This window comes from Dermacentor silvarum, chromosome 1, assembly GCF_013339745.2.
Source record: "Dermacentor silvarum isolate Dsil-2018 chromosome 1, BIME_Dsil_1.4, whole genome shotgun sequence".
Taxonomy (NCBI): domain Eukaryota; kingdom Metazoa; phylum Arthropoda; class Arachnida; order Ixodida; family Ixodidae; genus Dermacentor; species Dermacentor silvarum.
In genome coordinates this window covers 231,538,640-231,565,294 of record NC_051154.1, presented here as the reverse complement: position 1 = coordinate 231,565,294, position 26,655 = coordinate 231,538,640, and the positions used below count along the sequence as shown (strand labels likewise).

Below are 26,655 nucleotides of genomic sequence, written 5' to 3'. Positions count from 1 at the left end.
CGGGAGAGCGCCGTTCGGCCCAACGTTTGTTCGGCCCACTCGACCCTTGTCTAGTACACTCTAGAAAAAAACCATGGAGGAAGAAGAAGAAGTAATAAAAAAAAAAAAAAAAAAAAAAAAAAAACGGTCGCTGGCGTACGCAAGCAATGTCTCGTTCGTAGGTTCGTACATTGTGCTAGTTGTGTGCTGTTATAAGCTGTTCTTTTATTTGATATCAACTGGAGTTATATCAACTAGCTGTGCCGACCATGGAGGTTTTTTCCTTCCTCCATGGTGCCGACGCTGTTTGCGATGGGTTTTGTGCGATGTAGCGGTTTCGGTTTAGAAACCCACATAATCCGCACCCAGGGGGCGCTGTTTGCAACTACGCCCGCCTATATAAGGAGCTGTCACCATGACGAGTTCGTCTTTTATCCCAGTTTTTCCTTTCATTAATGTATCTTTGAGTTTCCCGCGTGCCCGGCGTGGCATGCATGGCCGCCACGCCGATACAACAGTTTTGCATCAGTGCTTTGTGACATCGGCTGTATTGCGTTTTTTCGCCGACGGCTTACTACCACAATGGGGGGATCTGCGTTCGCCACCTTCCGTTCTCGACGCGCCTTTGTTGTCGCACGTTGGATAGCACTTTTTCCGGTAAGTGAAATACTCGTCTTTCGTCAACAATGTCCGAATTTTTTTAGGTGGTAATATTGATGGTTGGGCTCTACTGCCTTGTTGGTTTTTGTCAGCTTTATTTTTATACGCGGGTTCGGCTTATTTATAGTCTTTGTGGTTAACGTAGCATGAAACAACCGAAGGGAGTGCATTCAGCGAGGACACTGCTCACAATCATGAGCCAGACTGTACTCGCCCTATTTTGTGTCCTTTTGTTCTTGCATGGGTACGTTACACTGTAGCATTACGCACGCGCATGTGTCACTATACAGTTTGTAAGTATACCGCATGCACGCGATCTCGCGCGCGACAGCGACATGCGACGCGATGGAAATGGCTGTCGCGTTCGCTCGTCGCCTACAAGTCCTACCGCATGCGAGCGACGAGACGAGCGACGCCTTTGAGCGACGTCTCCCCGGTGTTGCCGGTATGAGGGCAGTAAGTACTCGCCGAAACTGGCGTGACGCGTGCTTTATTAATTTAAGTTCATGTGTTTTAGCGTAAATAGCAGCATAGATATTATTCTTGCACTTATCAAAATCTAGTCGTTTGCTCGTTCCGTGCGACAATCGGTAGTACTTGACTGATGTATATCCAGTTCCGGCTTGGCGCTATTGGCTAGTCACTCATAGCACTTCCGGGCGACGAGCGACGAATTCTAGATTTCCAGAACCGAGCGATCGCGCGACACGAACGAGCGATCTGTTCGAGCGACGAAACGGGCCGTCGCGCACAAAATCGCTCTCACGCGGTTTGGGCTGTAGCGTTCCCACCGCATTGCTTACTTGTTCTATGCATTGTCAAATGCAATCGGTGGCTAATGCAAAATTGCAGTTTTTTTTTTTTTTTTTTAATGACTAAGCTGCAAAACTTGTACCCTAGTACATGTTTCATCTGTGAGTGCAATCAGGACTACTTGTTTAATGAATAACTGTGGTTCACCTCATTTGTAATTGCATAGCTGGCTTTCAACTGACCTGATGCTCTCTTATTTTGTTCTTTCTGACTGTTTAGACAGCGGGGCATCTTGGTGTCTTGGCGCCAGCTGGATGGGCGGGACCTCGTCATTATGATCAGTGTAAGCCAATGTACTTTACCCTCTCTGATCCTCACAGTGTATGTGGGTTAAGACTAGGGAGCACTTTACGGTAAAATACCTAGCATTTAGCAAACGGGAATTTTTAAAAACATTTTACACTGGTCCCTAATCAGGTGCCACCATTGTTTCTCAGCACCAGTGTACGCGGTTTACTTGTACTACTCAACTGTAGGTAGTCAATACTGTGCAAGAACTCTGTTGTGTCATGATTCACCAGTATTTCATACACGAGTAAGATTTTGCTACAACAGTGTACGTTGCGCCTTGCTTCCCCGATGTGCAATTCTGTTCAAGCCAGTATGTGATGAGTTTTGTATTGTAAAAGGTTTTCTGTGATTTAGTTTCTTTACAGGACTTTACTGTACAGCATCAGCAAGGAGTCTAATTTCAGATCTTTGTGTGCTGCAGGATGTATGCTTTGCTGGTTGGATTGATCAAACATGGGCCAAGGTTTCCATTCAGGAACGCACTTCAATTTGGCTGTACCACTGTCGGTGCTTGGCTGGCGCCTGCCGAATGAATCATCGCAGGTAGGTTGTGCGGACTATTCAGCCTCTGAGGGGATTGAACAATGATGTGTGATGGTGCATATGTCTGAGATTGTGTTCTCGCATGTCGGTGTAGAACAGGCATGATGCTGCGGGTTCCAGCAGTGTGCAGAGCTGCTTTGCAAAAATTTGTCATAAATCAATTTTACCCATGCTGTTTTTTTTTGTCATTATTTCAATATCAGTCTCGGGTGTTATCAGAATTTAGCAACTTATTTTTCTTGGCCCTCTGCCATGTTTCACCTTTTGCTAGGTAGACCATTACCTGAATACAGTTGTGTGTAGTGGCTTAATAACTGCTAGCCAATGCAGATGCTCAGAATTACCTGAGGCTATAGATGCACTGATGCACTTGCAACCTCTACAAATCACTTTGCACTTTCTGGCGCAACCAGTATGTTAACATTTCTAAGACAGGGGGCAATGTTCTTGTTTGATCACATGATGAGATACTTCCAATTTTGTATGAGGTTTCATCCCAGGTGACTCATTTACTAGTAACTTTAAGCATCATCGCATACATACCTTAAGAAACCGGTACTTTAAGACAAAGGAGGGCTTAAATTTATTTTTAATGTGAGGTAAAATTCTTCCTTGGCACATATTGCTAATTGAAGTTCCAATTTGCACATTCTGATTTCCTCTTCTGTTTTTTTTTTTTTTTTTCCTCGTTTGTGCAGATTTTGCTTGCCTGTGTCTACAAGAACCTTCACGCTTGACCAGCGACAAAAAGCATTTGTGGGCAGCCAGTGCTCTCCTACAAAGACTCGCATGCTCTGGCTGCCACAGCGATCATCTTGAAGATCTATGCATGGCCACCTTTGCTGCTATTTGTCACTCTTAATTACACTTTCTGCATCTTTTCTCATTTGTTAGGTAATACAGTGACTGTGACTTCGTGTGAAGTAGATATCTTGCAGCATTTTGGCTTGCAGTCATATTCTGTGCACTTCATGAAAAGCTCATCGTACAGTGTGTGTAAAAAAAAAAACACAATATTCTAATTTATCCTTCAGTTCTGGTAACATGCAAGGGTTTCACTAATGGAGGGTATGCCAAAGAACTGGCCATTATTTCTGTGTGATGCTCCGCAAGCATATGGCAATACTTAACAAGGGACACCCACAAAGTAAGTTACAATTTACTTTTAAATGAGGCACTGACATCAGGAAATACTTGTATTGCCGGATAGAGTAGTGTGCAGGGTGCTTTTCCAGATGTGAATCATTCTTTATTTTTAAGAATTCATTGTAGCACAGCATTCTGTTTCATATACTTGTGTAATGCTATTCTGCCGGCTGTAACTGATAACAGGATGGCGTCTGCCTGAACCGCAGCATCACCGACAAAAATGTTTCCCTGCGAGAAACTATTTCAGTTCACAGGAGACCCAGCAGGGCAAAGTTTTGTCGACAGTGAGGTGTTTCATGCAGAGGTGACATTGGCATACAATACAGATCTTGTTTTATATACAAAGTAATTGTGACCGGTGGCATTCAATTGATTGGTCTAAGCAAAATGCACTAGTTGACCAATCGGGCTGTGCTACGATTCACATCTGGAAAAACAACCTGTGCATCACTCTACCCAACAATATAAATGTGTTTTTCTGGTGTCCACGCCTCATTTCAAATAAATTAACTGTGGAAAAACCTCGTGTTACTCTAGCCACTGCCACGAAAATTTAAGCGAATGTCTAATACAAGTCTTCAGTTCTTGTCAAGATGTTCGTTAGCCAACTTTCAGTGTAAAGCTAGCGGGGCTTACTGAAGTACTTTTCGTCGTCGACGGCTACGAAATGCCTTGAAGACAGCTACTAGACTTTTGAATTATCCGTTCAAGACATCAAATAGCTGCTTCCGTGTTTCGTGGGATTAAGCAGATGCCATAGCACTTGAGCGGACTACCTACTGACCACTGTTTACATGCTCAAGTGATGTTTGTGGTTTGTCACAAATGTAGGGAAGAGCTCAACATCGGTGTGTTTTTAATTGCTTATTCTGTGCAAGTGTAACATTAAGCTAGCATATTAAACTTCAGTCTTCTTATGGTACAACCAGTTCAAGGTGCCTCCTGGTTTGGAATAAAGTGAAAAATCCTTGGCTTTTGCAACAGTTCAAGGGGCTCCACCACATGTTCTACGAGATCCAAACAAGACAGGAAGATGGAGGCTTAAAGAGGCCCTGAATCACCCCTTCGGCTTGGTGAAATAGCATAGTCCGCGGGTAGCATACACTGTTGTGAATATCTCGGCCAAATTTCGCTGTCGTACGCGGCGTGTGGAGCTTGAAAGCGGAGCGCAGTCACCTTTCTTTGAAACGCTCTAGTTTCAAAAGACGTCGTGAGCCTCGCTCTTTTCTGTGTGCTTTATTTCGTAATTAAGCACACTCTAATACACGGCTGCAATTGGTCGCTGCGGTCGGCTACACCACGGCCGCCGCGAGGTGCTGCCACGAGTCTACTGGCTAAGTGCATTGTGGGTTACAGAGGACAACTGCGTTTGGCTCACGTTTAGCGCGTCGTACACACCAAAATTGGAAGTCCAGAATAAAATTTTAACTGCGCGCCACAATGACATTTCGAAGGCGGAGCATTGTGACCACGCCCCATCTCCCGTAGCCTTCGCAGTGCAAGGCATTGAAGAAGGGAGGGGAGCGCAGCGGAGGCCATGTTTGATTGCCAATAACTCCGCTTCTGCTGAACTCATTGAAATACTTTTTGCGGCAAAGCATTTCTGAAATAACCTATTTTCACTTCAAATGTCTTTCTCAACTTCGATGAAAAGTGGTTCAGGGCCCCTTTAAAGTGAATAACAGTTATAGATATACATACAGTTACATTTACTGGGCCCTCTTTAGACAACATGGGGTGAACATTGTAAGCCATGTCAAAAGCAGAATTGCGAATGGTGTGACACAGGATGGAGAAAAGAGGCACAGGACGGAGCACTCTGCCCTTTGCCTCTTTCCTTCGTTTCGTCTCGTGCTGTTCAAAATTCTATGTGACAAGATGTACCAGGCAGCCCAATGAACATGCTGCTATTGTAAGCCATTCTTTAATTTCTAAAGTATAGCTGTTCCAAGTAAGCAGAGCGACTAATTAATGCTTGTACTAGGCCTAAGTTTTCTAAAAGTTAACTCGGACTATTGAAGCTTGGCCCAAAGGCATACAAAAGTGGTGAACCTTTTAAATTTTGAAGCATTGGGTAGACTTTAATATTTACTTTCAAAGTGTGATCTCAAGTGTTTGCAAGTTCATCAAAGTATCTCGTTGCATTTTGTATGCAATAAGATACTTCAAAAATGCATTTGTGGAGCATATACAGGGTCTGTCCTGAAAGTAATGTCAGTTAATTTATTGTGACGAGACTCTACGTCGGAGTGCGGTCTAACCAGTTGAAACTGGTAGTGGGGGAACCCAGCTAAGGAGCACTCCGTTGCTCTGTGTGCTCTGTGCATTAGCGAGTGTAGGACGGCCCTGTCCGGCAGAGTTGTTTTTTATTGTGCAAGTGAAAATGCAGCGCTCATTAGAATAAAGATTTGCGATCAAGTTTTGCATGAAACTTGGCAAGACCACTGCGGAAACTGTTACTCTGATCAAGACTGCTTACAAAGAACATGCCCTGTCAGATCGGCAAGTGTTTCGGTGGCACAAGGCCTTTGTGGAAGGCGGGGAAGAGGTCAAAGACGAGGACCTGCGCCGGACCACGGCTGACAATGTGACACGAGTGAGGGAACTGTTGAACTCGGACCAACGATTTGATGAAATCGTTACAAACAATATCGGCATGCAGAAGGTGTGCGAAAATGGTTCCAAAAGTGCTCACTGACGACTAAAAGTTGCGCCACGTTGAAACGTGCCAAGAAAACCTCGACATTTGCAAACGTGATTGAAAATTTTGGACAACGCTATTACAGGTGATGAGACTTGGGTACTATTTGAATATGACCCGGAGTCCAAAAGGCAATCATCGGAGTGGCACACCCACTTGGCCCCTCGCCAGAAGAAAGCCAGGATGGGCAAATTAAAGATCAAGATCATGCTCATCGTTTTTTTTTTTTTTTTTTTACATCCATGGACTTGTTCATCAGAAGTTTGTAGAACCTGGAACCCCTGTGAACTCCAAATTTTATGTGGAAGTCCTCAAAAGACTGAAACGCAGGGTTCAACGCATCCGGCCGGTCATCGCAGACAACTGGAAGTTGCACCACGATAATGCGCCGGCCTACAGTACCTTCATCATCACTGACTACCTGGTTAAAGCAGGGGTGCCAACTATCCCCCAGCCCCCATACAGCCCGGACTTGATTCCCCTTGACTTTTTTCTGTTTCCACACCTCAAAACACCCCTGAAAGGCAAGCACTTTGGGACAGTGGACGGGATCAAAGCAGCTTGCACCGCAGCATTAAAGGCCATTCCGGAGGAGGACTACCGCAACGCATTCGAGAGCTGGAAGTCTCGCTGGAGCCCATGTATCGACGCAAAAGGGGAGTATTTTGCAGAATTTTAAACACTTGTAATGATAAATTCAATAAATGATTTTTAATGGCCTTACTGACATTACTTTCAGGACAGACCCTGTATAACAGTAGGAGCACACAAAAGTACATCAGAAATAATATAACATAAATATAAGTTTTGAACTTTGATGTAAACTGTTCAGATTTACACACTGGCATACATGTGCCTAAACATGTGTTGCATGAACATCAACTAGTGCGGAACTCTGGGATACGATACAACCACTGCTGAGGACATCGATGCAGGGGAGGATCCAGGGAGTTCGGAGCCATAAAAAGGGGGAAGGGAGGGCTTGCTGCACACTCAATAAGTGTCGGTCGGCATGTCTTGGCCGGGGAGGGGAGCCCCCAGGGTCTCCCCCCCCCCACTAGATCCACCAGTGCATCGATGTCAGATGGCCAAGCTGTTGACAGCCTGACTGAAGCTTGTCGATGGTGTCGAAATGGTGATTTGAGCAATATTCAGGTGCGAGTCAAGTGACAGGGACATCAAATGAAGTAAGGCCAAACAGAGGGATGTATTATTTGCAAAGTATAAAATACAGATGAGTGTGAGTACATGAAAGTGTATGATTTTACAACTACAGATTTGTAGAATATACCTCAATCTGAATAATGTTCACCCGTGGGGCGTCACTTCATCACGCGCAAGTTGTTTCCAGCACTTCCGCCTTTTATATTCAACATATCGTGGAGTGGAGTTGATATTTAAAAAGTTAAAGAACCTGAATAGTTGCACCTGGCCAACACAGCTTGCCTTTGAGAGCAACCCGTCAAGCCTTTTGACTACAAACCCCGTGCTGGCCTGACAACAAAGCAAGTCCTGCCATGGATACTGGGTACAAGCACGTAGCATGCGGGAAAGAATGCTGTTGGATCTGCAATGGACACCCCATTTAACATTGCTGAGCAAAACAGCGTTGCTATATGGCAATTTCTGCACAGTATGGCTTTTCACACCCATCCTCTGGTAGAGTAATTGCATGTCAAGTAATCTGTAGGCTTACATGTAATGAAGCAACTCGTAATTGGTAGACGATACAGGGTAATTTATAGTTTTGATGTGTGTGATAGCTTGCAACAAGCCCTGTTGCGTTTTTGTCTTCGGTCAAAGCAATCGCTTATCTAGGTTATCGATCTGTACCAAGTTTATGTTGGTCTCACATGTTCCTTAAGGTATATTTGACACACTTCTGAAGAGTTTTCCTTCGCTATGTCCTGAACATGTTGCCCCAAGCAAACAGAAGTGCATGCAATCTTACGATTGCAAACAAACCGCCACGGCACAACAGCATCGCAACAAATGTACTCGGCAATGACAGATGCATGACTGGAAGATAGGAACTGATGTCAAGTGCAATCTAGTACAATGATTGTCAAAAAATTGTCATTTTTGCACACTAAATAGGTGTGTTGGCTATGATATTCAGTGCTGTTGACTGCCAGTCCATAAGATAACAAATTTGGATGCTTAAGCGTTACCATGTTTACTCACATGATGCTTGCACCACTGCATGGCCAACAAATTTTTTTTTGCTCAAGTAATCGTGCCACCCTCGAAAATTGCTGCAGCGACAGTTATCTGCTTGTGTCAATATCAGTGGTGACACCGACTGAATACGTCAGGTCAGAGTCGCTATACTTATTCATTTAGTGACGCTAGGTTCAGCTAGCATACGCAAATAAAGGGCCTTTGCAGTTATTGATTGTGTTGAACCTGTGCTCTTATTGCATAGGTAAGTACGGTTTGAAAGTATTAGTTCCGAGTTTACAATGGCTGGTGTAAAAACCTTGATTTACAGCCACTTTATTTTTGCTTTTTCTATTTAGCACCTTTAACCTTCTATTGGAAAAATTTCCGTGATATATCGCACCCCTGCACTTTGCATCAATTTCCAGCGGAAAAAATTGCGATCATTATGCAAGTAAATATTAAGCTCTTAAAGGAGTACTGACAGAAAAATTTTCGGACTTATTTTTTATGCTGTAATAAGTAGCTAATGACCTAGTAATCACGGCGCAAAACCTCATTTGCTTCAGAGCGCGACAGGTAATTATTTGGAGTCTTTTTTGCAGCGACCAGTCCAAGTTTCTGAGAGCAACGAGATGGGAGAAGAGGGATTGTAAACACGGTGAGCACGTGATCGCACAAAACTGTGACGTGTTCAAGCCAGCGCGCTCGCATGCGAGCGAGCTTCGCGTTGCTAGTTCATCTGCTACGCCTGCACGAGCTTTGCGATGTCGTCGCCGTCCTCGTTTTCGTCGTCCAGCGGCGACTATTTCCTCCAGGCGGGAGTCACCACCGTATTAAACGTGGTGAACCACTTTTGATTCGATCCACCATAGGCGAGCTGGCGATCGCTAGGAAACGGTATAGGCCTAGCTCTCTGGTCGTCTGATCCGGGGCCGACGGCCCTTGCGATCCGTCTGCAGCTCGTAATAAAGCACATATATTCGTCAACACAATCAACGTCTGCACATTTATGATGCTCATAACTGACAGTACAATTAGTTTTGCCGACGGCATTGGTAGCGATGAGAAAACGCATTAGCAAGGCGAGCCGCTTCGTAGAGATGATTGCTGCGGCCGCTGCGCTGACCGCTTGCGAGCCAAAATCACGCCAACAATTAACCATGTGACGCACCGTTTCATAACATGCACACTTTCGAGGTTTCTTGACTCAAAGAGTTATATCGTGTTGGAAACAGTTAAGCCGATTTTTGTGCCGCCGTCAGCGGCGAACGAGGCCAGCGTCTCGACCAGTTAGTGAGAGAAAAAAACAAAGCACCGGGACAATCGGAGCGGCCCCGCCCCAACGGCAGCACAAACTCGTGACATAGCGTTTTTTCGGTTATTTACAATCCTTCCTTGATGTCAGTGTCGCGAGGTGCTGCGCTTTGCTGGTGGTTGCACGCACATGCTTTTAAAATTGATTTTAAATATGTTCTAAGCTATATTCGCCGCTGATATTTTGTAGACGATGTGTGTGTGTCCACCTAAATCGATCTCATGAGTTATCTCGACTTCAAATTTTTGTGTCAGTACTATAAAAAAATATTTTTTTCTTCACTTCTGCAGGACAGCTTAAAAAACCCCCAAAATTGCTCTTTCTATGGCAAAACATTCAACTTACACTGAGCTTGAGAGCCTCTTCGAAGGGTGCAGATGCATGGTAGGAGAGCACCTCAAGTGTAACTCTTTGTTTGGCCATGGCCTTCACCACCTTTTCATACATCTGTGTGTTCTGGATGCCCAAGCCACAGAAGATTGCAAACGCCTGTGCATACATGATGAGAACAAATGAAGCATAGGCTGGGTGAAGAATTAAGCACTGTGTCATCAATCACGTAGCAATAAGTACTGAAGGTGGATCCACAGTGGCCATGAAGTGGAACATGATGTGATACAATTCCCACTTGAGTGCATGAGCGTTTCTTAAATGCTTATTGAAAGGTAAATATTTCAAGGATATTACAGATTTGTTCAACACAAGCTGCAATACCTGATTTCAATGTCTGTCTGCATTCAGCTGATCAAACTTGAATTACTGTCTGAACTTTTAAACACATTTCTCAGGCTAGCTTTAACCATGATACAGATTCTGCCAGCTAGAAAACCGACCCTAAAGCTTGGCATCGGGGCTGTAACATATTCTGCAGCTTCTCTGGCAATCCATTACACTCTGGTCCTTTTGGGTATTAGCCAAAAATGAAGGTGCATGTATTTAGCTGCTCCTCCTGTGCACACTCGGCTCTTGCCAAAGCTGCAGTGAATGCCGAGGAAATCACGCAAGTGGGTGGAGCACAAAAAAACCCATAATTGTGACACAATCATTCAGTGGGAAGAGAATGTGAAAGTGAAATGAACAACCAATTCACCTCAAGTAGCTGCTCGTCGTTTTTGTTGAATGGCTCGCCATTAAGCTTATTGATGAGCTGGGCCACACCTAGGACTAGACGATTGGCATTGTAAATTGGAATGCAGAGGATGGACTTGTGTCGGAACGAGCTCCCTTCATCCACCTGCAGCATTAGTGATGGCAAAACAAGCGTGTTAATTAGCAGCATTGGTGGGTGCCAATTCAAGAAAGTACAGTATAATCAACATTATACTTTTCATACAAGAGGATAGTAATTCGATGACTTCAGAACCATATGAGACATAGCACGAGGTTCCATTACCATTAAAACACGTGCAAATGCAGCGAGGGTCACAACACTGTTAACAATTTGACATGAATTTTGGTCAACAGAAGTTCTTGGATGCGCACCAAAAGTAACATATAAATTCTGTATAGTGCTGCAGCTTAAGCAGTAAATGCAGCTTAAGCAGTAGGTCAACATGTATTTGGCTGTAAAAGATCAAAATAAGGCCCATATAGTATTCTGTATTGAAATACAGGGCCTTCATGTAGAAGAAATGTAATGAGCTATTACAGTCTGTTTTGCAAGTGGTGCTCCTGTTCCATCCATAAGCATAAGACACAATGCAGCAAAAAAGAGGAATGTGTGTGTTATTTTGGTGAGATGTGCAATCATGTTCTGGATTTTGTCCAGTGGATAACTATGTGCAACAAAAGTTACTAGAGCTACATACAAAATGAGTAAAATAGATTGGGAGCTTTGTATAGTGTCTGAGCAATGCAATGAGATGCTTCAAAGATGTGTTTGTGGAGCATATATATACAAACAGAAGGAGCACACAAAGGTACTTTTGCTAATTATCTCGCATTTTTATTTTATGAACATTATCACTCCTGTGTCATTTCCTTTTATGTGTACATATATGTCCAATAAAAATCTACATTTCATTGTAGATGTATACATATTTATTTTATTGCGATAGCAATTATATGGACACTTGAACCGGATTTCTGCCGAAATCCGTCGCCGTCGCCGTGAGGTTCCGTATAGATAAAACTTCGCCGCGCGCCGTATGCCCCAGAGGCAGCGTGCGGGGACGCGCGCTATCACGGAGAGCGAACGCACTCAATCTCCCACGCGCAAGCAAGGATGCGGAAAGCCAGCGCCGGAGGGAGCAGGGGGGGGGGGCACTTCTCTGCCAACAACCGCGCTCGTCGCTCGTCCGCACAGTCTCTTATCTCTCCCACGCGCAAGCAAGGAAGCGGGAAGCCAGCGCCGGAAGGCGCGGGGGGGGGGGGGGGGGGGGGGGCGCACTTCTACGCTGCCAACAACCGCGCTCGTCGTTCGACCGCACCGTCTCTTATCTCCACACGGCTGTGACCTTTATGCGCATTCGCCGCTCAGTTTCCGTTGAAGCGATAGACCGCACGTACCTTCGCCCGCTGCTGCGGCGTATATATCCGCTCGCTGCCAGCGTTTTGCCGGTCGTTGTCTGCAGTCATTCAGTGTGATATATTCATGTTTGTGCGCGCTCACACCACGCTTGTTCAATCAGTTAGTAATAGTCGGGCCACATTTTCCAACGCACGCTACACATGCAATGCTGCCCGGGTCGGCAGTGCAGCGCTACAGGTGTGTCCCTTCGCACGCGCTGCCCACGGGAAGCGCTTCTCATTAACACCACCGTTTCACACGCGCCTTCTCGTGGTCATCGAGTCTCTCTTCATGTCGGTCTACTTGCGCCGCAGCACACCTGCTTACTTAATCAGCTCATGTTTACTACAATTCATATTGCTACCAAAGCCGCTCACCTTACTTCGTATGACATTGCTGTGTTGCTATCGCATTCATCGCTTCGCCCTTAGGGCGAAACTGTGACATTTTTTTCTTTTGCATACTTTCTGCAATGAGTTGGTATCTATGACAGTGATGTGCTAACAAAGTTGCCCATGCAACTTTGTTAGCACATCACTGTCAATGTGATTCACATTTAATAATGTCAACTATTCACATTTAATAATGTGTTGTGGTGGGTGATATGATATTCTGTGATATGATGGAATACTGCACTGCGAAGCAATACTGAGGACAAGGACGTAAAGAGGTAGGAAACTAGACACACATGAAGTGCAGAAACTAACAGATGTTTGATGACAGCGACGAAAAAAACTATACATAGCGAGAGCTGTGTTCCATCATATACACATTTAGTTGCAAGCAAATTTCAATGTTTCCTAGGTCAGCCCTCTATTGGACAAAGACTGTTAAATAGAGGTTATATTTTTTTTAAATTGTTGCACATCTTTTAGTTGCCTTTGCCATATACTTTAATAAGCCCTTAATGGAAGGCCCATAATAGCGGAATGAGAATCATTAAAGAATGGAAACGACTATTAGTGATGCTATACTTGCAGACAACTTTCTGTGGCAATGAAGGGTAAGCTATGGAAGCAAAAAGTACTTTAAAAAAGCACTTAAAAAAATGTACCCCTTTCTCATCCGCATTAGTTTAAGCTGGGTGAGAAAAAAATAGCATCTTATTAACAACAGCAAAATAAAACAAAATAAACCACCGAGTGTAAAATTTGACTTATTATTCTGCTTTTCCCTTCCACATTTGGGTGAATGCAAAACCATTGCATGTGGAAGCTACGCTAATTCAGTATCCCTTCTAAGAAACCAAAAGTGCTGTCACACGCAGCTGGAATACTTGGTGCAGTAACACACGTGCAGAAGCTCCGCCCCCGTAGCTTTCCCTTCATTGTCACAGAAAGTTGTCCGAGAGTAGAAGCGCAGACCTTTGGATCGAACCGGTCATCCTTATAGGCGTCAGGTATGTTGAGAATCTGCAATAAAAAAAGAGAAGGGCTATAATGACATAAGATACTCAATCTTAATGAATGTATAATATAGTATAACTGGCCATTTCGCTGAAACGTCAAAGCATTGACAACGATTGCTAAGTATTCAAGTATTACATGAAGTGTCAGACTTCTAGTTTTATGGGCAGTATACATTACAGTAAACATTCGCTAACTAACTAAATATGCGTGGTGTCCCATGGCCAAACACGAATATGAACTTGATGACACTGAGCACTCACAGTCACAAAGCTGGCATGATGAGCAGCGGTGGCAGTGGGGAGTGCGCATTCCTTGTCCCAAAGCTAACATTCCCGCACTGCCACTTCTTTATTTTACCATTTCGTGATGCTGGATCTCTGAAACTCAGCAGATCATATGGCTTCCAACAATGGCCATGTGGGCCACTTGCGATATAGCAAGGCGGGAGCGACGATGCGAACATGCTGCAAGTGTCCATATAATTGCCATTGCATGAAAAGTTGATGCATAATTAGGCACTGACCAAAATTCAATTTGCATCATGAATGATATCCAAGCGACATTAATATCTGTAAGCAAGAAATTTACTAATCGTATTGCATACCAATTTCCTTATCAGTACGGGCTTATACAGTTATATAGTGCCACAAATTATTCTATACATATTTCTGGCATATGAGGACAGCTATCAGTGATAGTGGTGCCATTATGTGACCAGTGCTCCTCACTATCTGTTTCTTTTTTTTTATTGCGATAGCAATTATATGGACACTTCAACTGGATTTCTGCTGTCGCCGTGAGGTTCCCTATAGATAAAATCTTTGCCGCGCGCCGTATGCCCGAGCGGAAGCGTGCGGGGACGCGCGCTATCACGGAGAGCGAACGCACTCAATCTCTCACGCGCAAGCAAGGAAGCGGGAAGCCAGCGCCGGAGGGAGCAGGGGGGGGGGGGGGGCGCACTTCTACTCTGCCAACAACCGCGCTCGTCGCTCGCCCGCACCGTCTCTTATCTCCACACGGCTCTGACCTTTATGCGCCGAGCATTCGCCGCTCAGTTTCCGTTAAAGCGATAGACCGCACGTACTTTCGGCCGCTGCGGCATATGCTTGCTGCCAGCGTTTTGACAGTCATTGTCTGCAGTCATTCAGTGTGATCTATTCGTGTTTGTTTGTTCGCGCTCACACCACGCTTGTTCATTCAGTTAGTAATAGTCGGGCCACATTTTCCAACGCACACTACACATGCAATGCTGCTCGGATCGGCAGTGCAGCGCTACAGGTGTGTCCCTTCGCACGCGCTGCCCACGGGAAGCGCTTCTCATCAACACCACCGTTTCACCCGCGCCTTCTCGTGGTCATCGAGTCTCTCTTCATGTCGGTCTACTTACGCCGCAGCACACCTGCTTACTTAATCAGCTCATGTTTACTACAATTCATATTGCTACCAAAGCCGCTCACCTTACTTCGTATGACATTGCTGTGTTGCTATCGCATTCATTGCTGCGCCCTTAGGGCGAAACTGTGACATTTTTTTTTTCTGTGTAGGAATGGGCAAGCAGTAGAATAAGCAATGCAACATCCAGTACATACCTGACCAGTTGCGACCACTGACCCTGTGATACCAGTGTTAATGGGAAACCTGCCTTCATATGGGCTGAAAATAGAGGTCATAAAAGGAAGTCATGCTTCACAGTAACATCAGTTCAGAAACAGATTACAGTGGTGCTTAGCTACAAATCTTGATAAATATGATACACTCGGCAGGTGGGGAGGCTTACCGACTATATATTCTAGACCGTGAAATGCTTAACCGGTCTAACTGGGTTATCCCCCAATTCCCTTATATAAGCTGTTTGGACCAACAGCTTTTATTGCTTATTGCTTTTATTTGCAAGGTGCTTAAGTCCTATATTGAAACACTGAACTGAGTGAGTACCAGTTTCATATTTAAGTATGGCAAATCTCCCACAAAAAGTCTCTTTAGCCACAACATCATTAAATCCACCGCAGATAAATTACGCTGTTACATAAGAGGAACTTGCAACAAAATGCGAATAGGCTGAACCAACAATGGAATATTGTAGTGTTGAGATTACTTAATTGATGATAAAAATCTAGATTCAACTATTCCATCGCAAGAATAAGAATTCCGCATATAAAAAAATCACTTCAACTTGCAAAACCATGTTTCTAATTTATTATGTGGAGCTAATGCACTAATAACTATAAATCTAAGCATTGAGACGGAGAACGGCTGTGATACCAAGCTTCTCTATGTGCAGTGATGCACTGGTACCTACCAACTAACCTCACACTTCACCTCACCACATGGCAATAATCACGCAATGAATAAGACGAAGATTTCCATTTTGTGACCAGGAGCTCGACCTGGCCTTATTACAGTGCTTTCCAGCTGTTTTAATCACAATGGCAACATGTTTCCTGATCTTTACATTGTACTGCTCATATAAATTTCTGGAAAAAAAAAATTTGAATGCACAGGCTAGGGATCGACACTACAGGGGAATTAAAGCTGAGCCAGATTGGTAAATTACGCTTCTGGAATTTATTTATTTCTTTATTCATTTATTTATTTAACATACCCTCAGTGCCAAAAGCATTAGAGAGGGGAGTGGGTTACATGTAAAACAGAATATATACAGAGTGCGCAAGGTATTTGAGAACACCATGGACACCAGCAGGCTCATCATATCTATCTACGTGTGTGGCTTCTTGTTGGTTGACCCCTTATCATTCCTACTGCCCAGTTTGTTCAAAGATGGAAGCGTACAGGTTGACACAGGAAATGAAAGGCCATGCAGTCCTCCTTGCCCTGGCCACACACCACAGCAAATTGAAAATTTCCACCTTTCTGAACATAGCAAAGTCTCGTTTACAAGGTGCAGACAGAACTGATGTGTTCTGGCGGTGGAAAGTCAATGTGGGCCATTGCAAAGGAGCTCCAAGTCGCAGAGTCGACTGTCAGGCTCGGTGTGCATGAGGACTTGAGGTACCATTCCTATGTAATAAGGAGCGGGCAATTTATGTCCGATAAAACTCGGGAGAATCGCCTGCTCCGGTGTAAGCGCTTGCTAAGCAAGCTGAAGAGACCTGAGGAGCCTGGAATGCTCTGTTTTTTTTTTTTTTTCAGATGAAAAGAACTTTGACCAAGACCAAAAAGTTAATCGCCGTAAAGACAGGTGGCCTTGTGCAAGCACTGATGAGGTGCCTACAGTGCTGCACACAAAATTTATGTCGTCTGTGATGGTGTTAGCTGTCGTCAGCAACGAGGGTGACGTCATGACACCCCACTTTTTTGCAGAAGGACTCAGCGTTAATGGTGCCACTTATGTGAAGGTGCTTGCCACCGTTGTAAAGCCCTGGATGGAGACTGTTTCAAAAGGAAGACCTTATGTCTTTCAGCAAGATTTGGCTCCTGCCCACACTGTCTGCGTCACCCAGCAGTGGCTGGCTGACAACTTCTACGACCACGTCACTCCCAACTTGTGGCCTCCTAGTTCTCCAGATTTAAATCCGCTCGACTACTGCACTATGTCTGGAGCGTCGTTGAGAGAGAGGTCAACAAACAAACAGCCACATAATGCAAAAGACTCACTGAAAGCCGCCATTGCCGACTCAACGGCCAACATCTCTAAGGACCACCTGATCCGTGCATGCAGCCATTTCCGAAGCCGAATTGAATCGGTTATTACTACGGATGGTGGATTCATTGAGTAATTGCGGAAATAAACTGTAAGAGAAGTATTTCACAAAGTTTGGTGAAAATATGCCTATTTTTGCTGGAGATACTCTTCTCTGCCTGAAGCCAACATTGTGTTCTCAAATACCTCGCACCAGGGGCGTGAACCCGCGCGAGCGTGCCGGTTAGGCCGCGCTCGCGCGGGATCTTATAGTCTGCGTGCGAAACGTCTCTTGTTTGCGATTGCGCCCCTACGTGTTGTGTTGAATCCCAAACCAGTAATTACGCAAGGCTGCTAGTTGCTGTTGTGTTGTGGAATCCCAAACCAGCAATGTACACACGAAGGGGTTGATGCCAGCAGTGAAATTCCACCGACTCGCAACAGAATGCACGAAACAGACAGCCGACAAGCATGGATTACTGCTGTGCGCAGTACAGCGTAAGTAAACTCTTGTTGCAGGCGCTGACAGTTCTCGTCGGAGTTCACGTGTCCTGAGAAATTGATTATGTGCACTATGCACTGAACAAGACCGGAGTTCATTCCTGAATCACTAGTACACCAACCAGTCGAGATTCTGTGAGGTTCCTGTTTGCACTGGCGTAAGTGAAGCAGAAATGAGTTGCACGCACTACTTAAAATGCGTACACGTGCCATATCTATGCTGTGTGGTGAAATATTCTGTACAATTCTGAATCTGTTGACGTAAAGGCAAATGACGGCTGCACACTCGCACACAGCGGAAGACACAGCGGCCCATGCACTTGCCGCAGGAAATGCAACCCTCTCGTATGAGGGAGCAGGGCAACGAAAGCTTCGGAAAAAAAAAAAAAGCCTGACGCGTTCTTGTGCGTACTAAAGTTTTCTAGCACAAAGACGCAGCGAACAAGCTATTGCTATGGGAGTAGGTATAGCCTGGTCACACATGCATTTTAACGTGTATAGCCGCCCTTGACTTGTTAAATGCACTTTGCCCCGATGAGGACGACACCATCTACGCTTAACGGAGATTAACGATGTCTTCTCCGATCGGGCGGATCGTCTCAATGATGCGTTTTCGAAGACTGGTCCATTCAGTGGCACGATGAGAGACCATTGCTCCAAACGCTCACTGTACCTGTCGTACTTACTGTATTTTACTGAGCTTACTTTACTTTTTACTTAATGTCTTTGATATACATGTATAGCGTCTGCTTAAACTACCGATATTTATTATCGATCACGTCATGGAGAGGAAAGCACACGCTTGCCACCCCCCCCCCCCCCCCCGTTCGGGCTGGTGAACCCCCCCCCCCCCCCCCCCCGAAAAAAATTTCTGGCTACGCCCCTGCCTCGCACACCCGGTATATATAACAGAAAAACGAGCAAACACATAAAATTCTAATTATACAATGTCAGCTAGGGCATTCTTGAACAGGTGGTGATTTCTGATGGAAATTAAATGCAGAGGAAGGTGATTCCACTCTTGTGATGTCCGTGGTAAGAATGATTGAAAAAAAGTGTCAGTTCTGCAAAAAGGAATTCAAACTTTTTGTGCGTGATCTAAGCTAGATGAAACATACAGAGAGATCGGTCTTTTCATGAATGAAGACTTGGCAAACCAGAAAAGCTACAAGAACGAGAGATGTGAGCATTTTAACACTGTCAGCTCAGAACTAATAGTATGTTGATCAGCAAGGATTACGCTGCATTTCCAAACGACCCCAAAACTCAGCTCAGTGAGTTTTGAGAAAATTTTCTGCACAAAAATTGCCAAATCACTTGAAAATACGTTGAAATCCATAAAATCACACTGACATACCGGCACTGCAGTTTTGAAATTCAAGAAAAGAAACTTTGGCCTTGCTAGTTGCCCACCTTTTCCCATCAAATAAATACACAATGTTGAAAGAATACTATAAATGTCTCAACTGATATAGTGTTGCTCTTAATTTAGTGTTCCTTTAAGTGAAAATATTGCATCATATCTATATCATAATTATTTAAAGGTGGAATTGGTTTAAGAGACCTTATTAAAAGTTACTGCAATATATAGACTGGAAAAAAACTGCAGCATAAAAATGAAGATATCTATCTCTATGTCAACAGCATGTATACTATCGCTTTTAGTATGAGCTGCGACATGCGAGCCATGGCCGGAGCACTCTCCCGGAATCTAAAAAAGTTGCTCCCAGTTGAGCTGGCAGTGCTAATCTGCGACACTCTCGAGAAAAATGTGGAAAAGGTTTCATCTTTCCAACAATGTGCACACGCCTGTGCTTTCCGTCGTCTGCTTTCTTTGCGCAGTGATAATAAACATGGACAGGCACACTCAGTGGCATCTGCCCATCGCAAATGTCATCTTTCTCAAATGCCGCTCTGAATCCATTGCAAAAAAAAAAAAAAAAAAACGAGAATAGTTATATGAGGCTAGGGCAGCAGTGCGCCATGACGAAGCACCCTGCACTAAGGGCTAGGGACGTTGTGCTGCCCGGCAGACCAGTGTAATATTGCTACACCAAGAAAGAAGACAAAAGAAGGAATAGAGGCATGTGCACTGCTAGAATGATAAAACCCCACCACTGTTTTTTTGAGCACCACACATTAGCACCGTCAGCTCGACTGAGAGGGCACACCAGCCACGGCTAGCGGGTTGCAGTTCATGCTGAAAGCAATATACATGCATGCACTCACATACTTCCAAGCCCTTCCGATGAAGGTGGAATAAAACACTCATGTACCATCTTTGAGTATACGTTAAACAACCCCAGGTGACCAAAATTAATCCGCAGCCATCCACCACGGCATTCCTCATAACCCACTGTGCAGTTTTGAAACATAAAACCCCACAAAAAAAGCAAAGAAAAAATAAGAAGTATTCAAGCCCTTACTTCCAGTATATTAGAAACACTTAGTTACAAAAAAATCGGGCCATGAAAAATGGTACAAAGCAGCTGTTTACCTAGTACATGTAGCCACGTCTTCTCTGAGAGCGTCTTTAGCTTCCAAGTCAAAGACCCGGTGAAAAGCAGTCTGTGGGAAAAAAGGTTTGGGTTGCTACTAAAAGCATTTGCAGCACTTGTTGAGCCCGAATTGAATTTTTCACTGAATGAACTACCCAATACCATTGAAGTTAAAAAAAAAAAAGAAACTGCATTACATTTGAGTTACACAAAAAAATACAGCACACCAGAAACTGTATTTGTAATAGAACAAGCCTGATTCTGTATGGATGATTGGCCAGTGATGTCCTGGGAATAAGGCCAGGCTGTATTGTGCATGTTATGTGAGGGAAATTGAGTGCAGCTACAACAAAGCACACCTCAGAATCGCAGGGCTTCAGTCGACAGTACAACAAACATCTCAACTTCTATTTACAGCAGCTGCAGTTTGCTTTAAAATTATCCACTTTCTTTGTGGCCAGAGACCAAAATTGGCCACAAGAGTAGACACTCTCAGATGCTTTGATAACAGCTACTTCACTTGCAATCATGGCATCAAGGGTGTAGAAAGTGCTTGGAGGACAGGGAGCGAGCGGTGATGGCGCAGTCATCTGCCTGTCATTGAGCTGTTCAGCCAGAGTGTCTGCAGTAGCAGTTATTCTGAAGACTGTGGAGAGATGCCTCTCACCCCATGTCCTCTTTTATCCATCTTCACTTCCTACATCATGACATAGCTACCACAGTTTGTTAATTTTTTTCATAATAGATTAATAGACAGCTCAGTGCAAAAAGCACCACCAATATTAATAGTAAAACCATCAACTATCTTAATACAGAATGTTCTGGCATTGTCTGAGTGCTCATTTTTACTCAACCTCGCAATTTTTAAAATCTGCTAAATATGCTGTATACGTACACACTTGGGTAAGGCTGCTCCTTAGTGAATTGACCACTGTGGCATTCTCACATGGATCTTTGTCCAAAAAATTAATCAGGGGTGGTATTCTGTAAAAGTCCACCTAGTGGACTGTCTATTTCGGCCGCTGCTGATTGGCTGGAGCTGCACGAGTGAGGAGGAGACAGGTGCCCCCAGCCAGTCTCCATCTCGCTCGTACAACTACAGCCAATCAGCGACAGCCGAAATGGACAGTCCACTAGATGGACTCTTACAGAATACACCCCAGCTCGCAGTGTTTTGTGTTCACATTGAAGCATCGAAAACAGATGTGTCACTCATTAATGGCGTTCTGCAAACTCTGCTTTACTGTAGCTACTGTCCTTCCAGGTTTTGTTCGTCCTTGTTTCTTTGCGCCATAACCCCAGAATAAAATCCCGAAACCATCATTAACTCAAACCAATGTTTAGCTGTAGCGGAACAATTTCGCGATTACTTTTTGATCAAATTGAGGCAAACTTTCCAGAAAAATATGATGGCCAGATAGCACCACAAATGTTCAAAGCTGAACATTTCACAATGAGCCACAACGTAAACAAGTGAAGAACGATATTGCACCTTTTCTGTAAGTTACCAGAAAACTTATATCATGGATGTTTTATGCTCGGAGGGCAGCATAAACAAATCTAGCGCAGTTGAATCATTTAAAGGTAATTACATAGAAAATAAATAATGTAACGATAACCGTACCATGAAACATTACACTGAACCAAAAACATGACAACCTATGGCTTCCAAGCCATTGGCAATAAATAAAGAAAAGACAATGAGTAAATGACGGCAATCCTGATTTAATACAGTGACTGAAAGTATGTACCACTGTGTCTTGAAAAACAGTTTCTAGCTCTGCCTTCTAGTATGCGCACTGTACGGCAGTGCTCGTAGCATTTCAACAAGGCGTAATGAACTCGTAAAAATACATGCGACATTTACATGTCTTTGAAGGTTTGGCCAAAGTTTTGTGCCGTTCACGCAGTCATTGTACGTAACAAACACTGAAACAGCGGTTTTCTGCACTGCACTAGCATCATACACTACCGTTGTGAACATAGGCAGCGAAGGCCTGCTGAGGCAAGCAATGGACATGCCGCCACAGGATCAAACATGGTGGTGTCCACAGGAGTGCGGCAAAAAAGGTCTATTCAAGGCCTGTCTGAAAAGCATCCGACCATGCTCCTGAAAAAATAGAAGCGTTGCCTGGTGTTTTCGTCGTTCTAATCCCCTTTAAGGTAGTTCCCTAAAGCTTCCACACACAGTCTTATGCTCATTCCACTTCTTGAAACGGTCCTGGAACCCCTCCTCAGGAAGTGCTGCTAGGGCAGCCGTCACATTGCACTTGATGTCCACTCGGGTTTGAGAGTGTGTTCCTTTCAGGTGCCTTTCAATTTTTGTGAGCAGCCAGAAGTCTCGCAGGCTTATGTCGGGAAATTAGGGAGCCTGACGACCCACTGAAGTACTGTGCTGTGCCAAAAAATATCGAATCATTTGAGCCGCACGAACAAGGATGCTATCCTGGTGTAGTTGCTAAGTCTTCGAATTTATCTTTGTTGCCATCCCCAACTGAGCAACTTTTCTGACAATAAGGTGACAATCTTTCTTTATCGTGGCTTGCCCTTCATAAAGGATCGTATCATTTTCGCTTGTTGAAGGCCTCCCATAGTGCGGCTCACTCTCCATAGATAGTTGGCCTTTGTTGAAACGGTTGTATGCCATTTTAATCTGCTTCGTGACCATACTGTCATTTACAATTGCTGTTGAGGACTTCCAAATCGCGTCTGCTTTTCACATGAATTTATGCAGTATCTTTGTTAAATTCGCTCAGTCATTTTGTTTCACTCAAAATCGCACCGAGATGCGACAACAGTACTCTACACAACAGCACACGCAACTGAAGGACACTAAAGACACTGCGGACCTTCCTCCTAATTGCATGGCCAAACTGCACCCAATTCTCTCTAAAATAAATAAGGTTGGATACTTTTCAGACAGGCCCTGTATGTCATGGTAGCTGCTGCAGGGTAATGACACTTACCTTGGTCTCATGGTCGACAAGTAGCACTTGACAGCGCTCACATTCGAGCAGTGACTGCATGTGCGTCATGATGCGGTATACGACCTGCTCAATGGTGCTCTGTTCTTCAAACACCATGCGAGCAAGATCCAGAAGAACCTGCAAAAAGCCGGAAGCAAAGCTGCTGCAGCAAAACTTCTACCCTGAGCATGGGCTGAAGATCACAGCGTTTCACAAGAGGCAGTAACCTTGAGGAAACCTTCTGAGAATGTTTTGTGGTACCATCATGAGAGAATGCTGACAACTGTGCCAGTGTAACTTGAAAATGTATACACCTTAGGGGACTGATCGCACTAGTGCTTGGCAGGAGGGAGTTGTAGAATAGATGTTAGGCAAAGTTCCTTAAGCAGGCTCTTCCATGCACTCGCCCTAACCAAGATGACTTGAGCTGCTCCTGCTAGCAGCAGTGTGAAAAACCTGAGAGACGCATCTTGAAAGCTTGGACTCCCCAAGAAATGACGAGCAGCAAGGGTGGTGGCACCAGTCCGCATGTTGACGGCTTATTTACGATTCTAACCTGAGGTTCATCACCTTGGTTAGGTCAGATGAGATGTGTGGAGAAATGCACATGAAAATTTTTCATCCTGTCAAGAGCGCAATCGGGAATTTAGGGAAGCTGCAGAGGAAATGCCCACACTTGTTTTGTCTTCTCGTGATGAATTGTGCGTCGCAATATTGAAAAAACAGGGGCTTAGAATTCTTTGGGGGAAGATGGAATCAAACTCAATGGTGATAGCCAGAATATAACAACTTGATAACACCCCTCACAAATGAGGGCTTGCAATGAGTCTAAAAGCCTCTGCAAAAAAAAAAAAATCAAAGGAAATTTAGTCACTGAGTGTCACTCACTACTGCTAACATATAGAGGAATGCACTGTGATTGCCTTTGATATGTACAAGGCTTCAGAAGAATGCAGTGTGAATACATAAACAACTGAGAAAAGGGCATATGTGCCTTTTCATATAACATGTCATACTGTTACTGTTGCTGTATGACATACTACATTGTAAATTATATCCTTTTTGTTTGTGGAAATTACACCAACTTTTTAGTTTTATGGTAATTTTGTATTGCACGAAGACATTCCATCCCTACCATAGTATTGTTGTGTCCCGAATCGGCCGGGCGCATTCTTTGATTGTTTCCCATCGAGGCAGGCCCTTTCATCCCCGTTGCCCAGACGGCGACAGTGCCCGGCACCGACGAGACGGGCAAACAAGCGCCCCAACTCGGCAGTGCACATTCTTTGTGTGCTTCCCCCGATGCCACCCCCTTCATCAGCGGCCGCCTACCTGGCAATGCGGCCCGGCACCGGCAGTGATGCGAGGACAAAGAAGCTCACTTAGAAGCGACCGACCACAACCGCCACCCTTCGTTAGAAGCGGGGATTAGCGCGAAGGCCATTCGCCCGACCCTGGCAAGATGACCGTCGGAGGGCAAGAAACTAAGTCACCGACTTTCGTGGAATGAGTGTGAACCCCCTGTTTCCGGACTGCCTCATCCTTGCTTCGAAGGTGCAACATTAGAGGCGGAGTTCAGTGAACGATACGACCCCTCTGATTGGCCGCATCAAGGTCATCTGATTGCCTAGTCAGGTCAACTAGGGAAGACCAATGTTTTATAAGGAGACACCTTGAGTGCAGTGGTGTGTCCTGACGTGTTCAGACATGTAGTGAGACTTTCAAAGTGCTCCCCCATGGAGTAGGCTTCCATATTTGGAGCCACTGTAAATATGTAGAATTAACCCTTTCTTTCTCTCGCTCTTACTCCCGGACATACTCATCCCTCTGGCTGAAGGATCACCGGCCTAAACGCCACCCGAGTCTCAACAGTATATGTTGTTGTGCCTCAGCAATAAAGAGGCCTTTTTTCACATCTCTAAAATCTTATGTTTCACATAATATAACATAAAAATTTACGCAGAAACTGCTATGAGAGTTGTCCAAGTATGCGTAAGCATTGTGCCACTTGCTCATCTCCACGCAGCCCGGTGTAATTATCAATGTTATGAAATTTAATCTGATCATTACAAACGATCGACAGCGCTGCGGCAACACGAACTGCTGCCGACAGCGGCGCAAGGTGAATTGATGAAGCAAGCAAACTACTGCAGTTGGCGGCGCCAGCTGCGCTGATGATGTTCCGATCATTGTAAGTCATTATCGCTCCTTAGTGCCTTATCCATCCACGTCGAACCGTTCAGAGAATTGTGAACGACCACACTCCGATGGCGGCTGCGTCTGGTGCGGCCAGCCCCCGGAAAGCGAGTGCTAGTTTCGGTTTCAAGGAACATGCGCGCTCCTAGCGGTTGCCGGACATCCTAAGTTATTTTTTAATTTCTCTTTTTGTGAATTTTAAATCGGGCGAAGCGCAGGAAGTGGTTGGTGGTTGTCTTCGTACGTCCGTCGAGCTTGCCTCCGCTCACCCTCGCCACTTGCTGTGCAATATCACAAGTCAGGTGGCGCTTGGTCACCTGCTTCGATTGTCCTTCCAAGTATGAAGATGGGAAAGATAAGACTGATAAGCTTGATCAGGCGTGTAAGGAACAGAAGACGCAGCAAACCAGGCCATCCAAGCGTTAGACGAAGATGGCTAAATCGGGGCATCACATGTCTTGTGCGGCTGTGTGGTGTTCTAAAACCGGGATTTCCAGTTCTATGAAGTTTTTCAGGTTTCCTAATGCCAACAGGTAAGCACAAGTATTTAACTTTATTTTCTGAGCAGGTATTCATTTTACATGCGGAAACCAGTTCTGGGGGCAAGCCTGAGTGACTGACATAAGAGCAGTGTCACTCGACTCATTCGTCATGACGGCAGTCCGTCTGCTGCCGGTGAAATACTTGTAATGAAGGGCTTGAGTTCGTGTTTGTTGGGCTATACATTTTTTTCAGTCTTTACTTTGTCGACATGCACAGCCAAGTTTAAAGTAAAAAAAAAAAAAACGCAACGGTGGTGGTTCATAACTTACGCATTGGTTTCGATCTTCCAGAATCTATGTTCGCTTATTATGTACGAATTTCAGTTGTGAATGAAAATTGCTTCTGCGGGTCGTGTTTTAAAGTACAAAATATGTGAAAAAAGAAAAATGTTTCACTTGTGTTCAGTTTTGGCTGACTGAGAAATCGGACAGCTGTAGTTGATCCACTTCACAACACATGAACAAAATTAACGAATGATGGTGCCAGGAAGTTATTTTCTTTATGCTAGCCTCCACTGTACCTGCGGACTGGTTAAACTGTAGCCCTAAACTTAACCACAAGTTAGGAATTTCAGAGCGACTACTGTCACGAAATGTAACAATTTAACAGCGAATATTGGTAGTTAACTACAGTTTGCTATATAAATATTCCTCATTATAATTGCATGGCGCTGGTGTCTACGAGCGATGCCCCAGCGATTCAAAAAATCAGTAGAAGCTTGCAAGGTAAATGCGGCAGAAAGAAAGCGCTTCCTAAGCACGGCACATTCCAGCAGGTTC

At 44.6% G+C, this 26,655-nt stretch overlaps 2 protein-coding genes across 7 annotated transcripts in view; one reads left to right on the top strand and one right to left on the bottom strand.

Annotated features, from left to right (window-relative positions):
• The window catches only part of LOC119436890 (dual 3',5'-cyclic-AMP and -GMP phosphodiesterase 11-like), a 526,778-nt gene that overhangs the window by 54,744 nt on the left and 445,379 nt on the right, over nt 1-26,655 (bottom strand). For all 3 annotated transcript variants that reach the window (XM_037703920.2, XM_037703921.2, XM_049660074.1), the window contains 6 exons: nt 23,138-23,275; nt 20,171-20,241; nt 15,122-15,185; nt 13,488-13,535; nt 10,705-10,848; nt 9,960-10,103 (listed from right to left, as the gene is read on the bottom strand). In XM_037703920.2, the coding sequence (XP_037559848.1) occupies nt 9,960-10,103; nt 10,705-10,848; nt 13,488-13,535; nt 15,122-15,185; nt 20,171-20,241; nt 23,138-23,275 (609 nt within the window). The remainder of the gene's footprint in view (nt 1-9,959; nt 10,104-10,704; nt 10,849-13,487; nt 13,536-15,121; nt 15,186-20,170; nt 20,242-23,137; nt 23,276-26,655) is intronic.
• Nucleotides 399-9,935, top strand: LOC119436891 (histone-lysine N-methyltransferase SETMAR-like). 4 transcript variants are annotated; one of them, XR_007464786.1, is made up of 4 exons: nt 399-636; nt 1,672-1,735; nt 2,165-2,286; nt 2,985-9,935. XR_007464786.1 is itself a non-coding variant. In XM_049660091.1 (3 exons), the coding sequence occupies exons 1-3, from the start codon at nt 562-564 to the stop codon at nt 6,813-6,815; spliced, it is 546 nt and encodes a 181-aa protein (XP_049516048.1). In that variant the 5' UTR covers nt 408-561; the 3' UTR covers nt 6,816-9,935. The 4 variants fall into 4 exon arrangements, 1 of the variants encoding a protein (XP_049516048.1); XR_007464787.1 differs by lacking the exon at nt 1,672-1,735; XR_005189147.2 differs by having other exon boundaries at nt 399-1,735.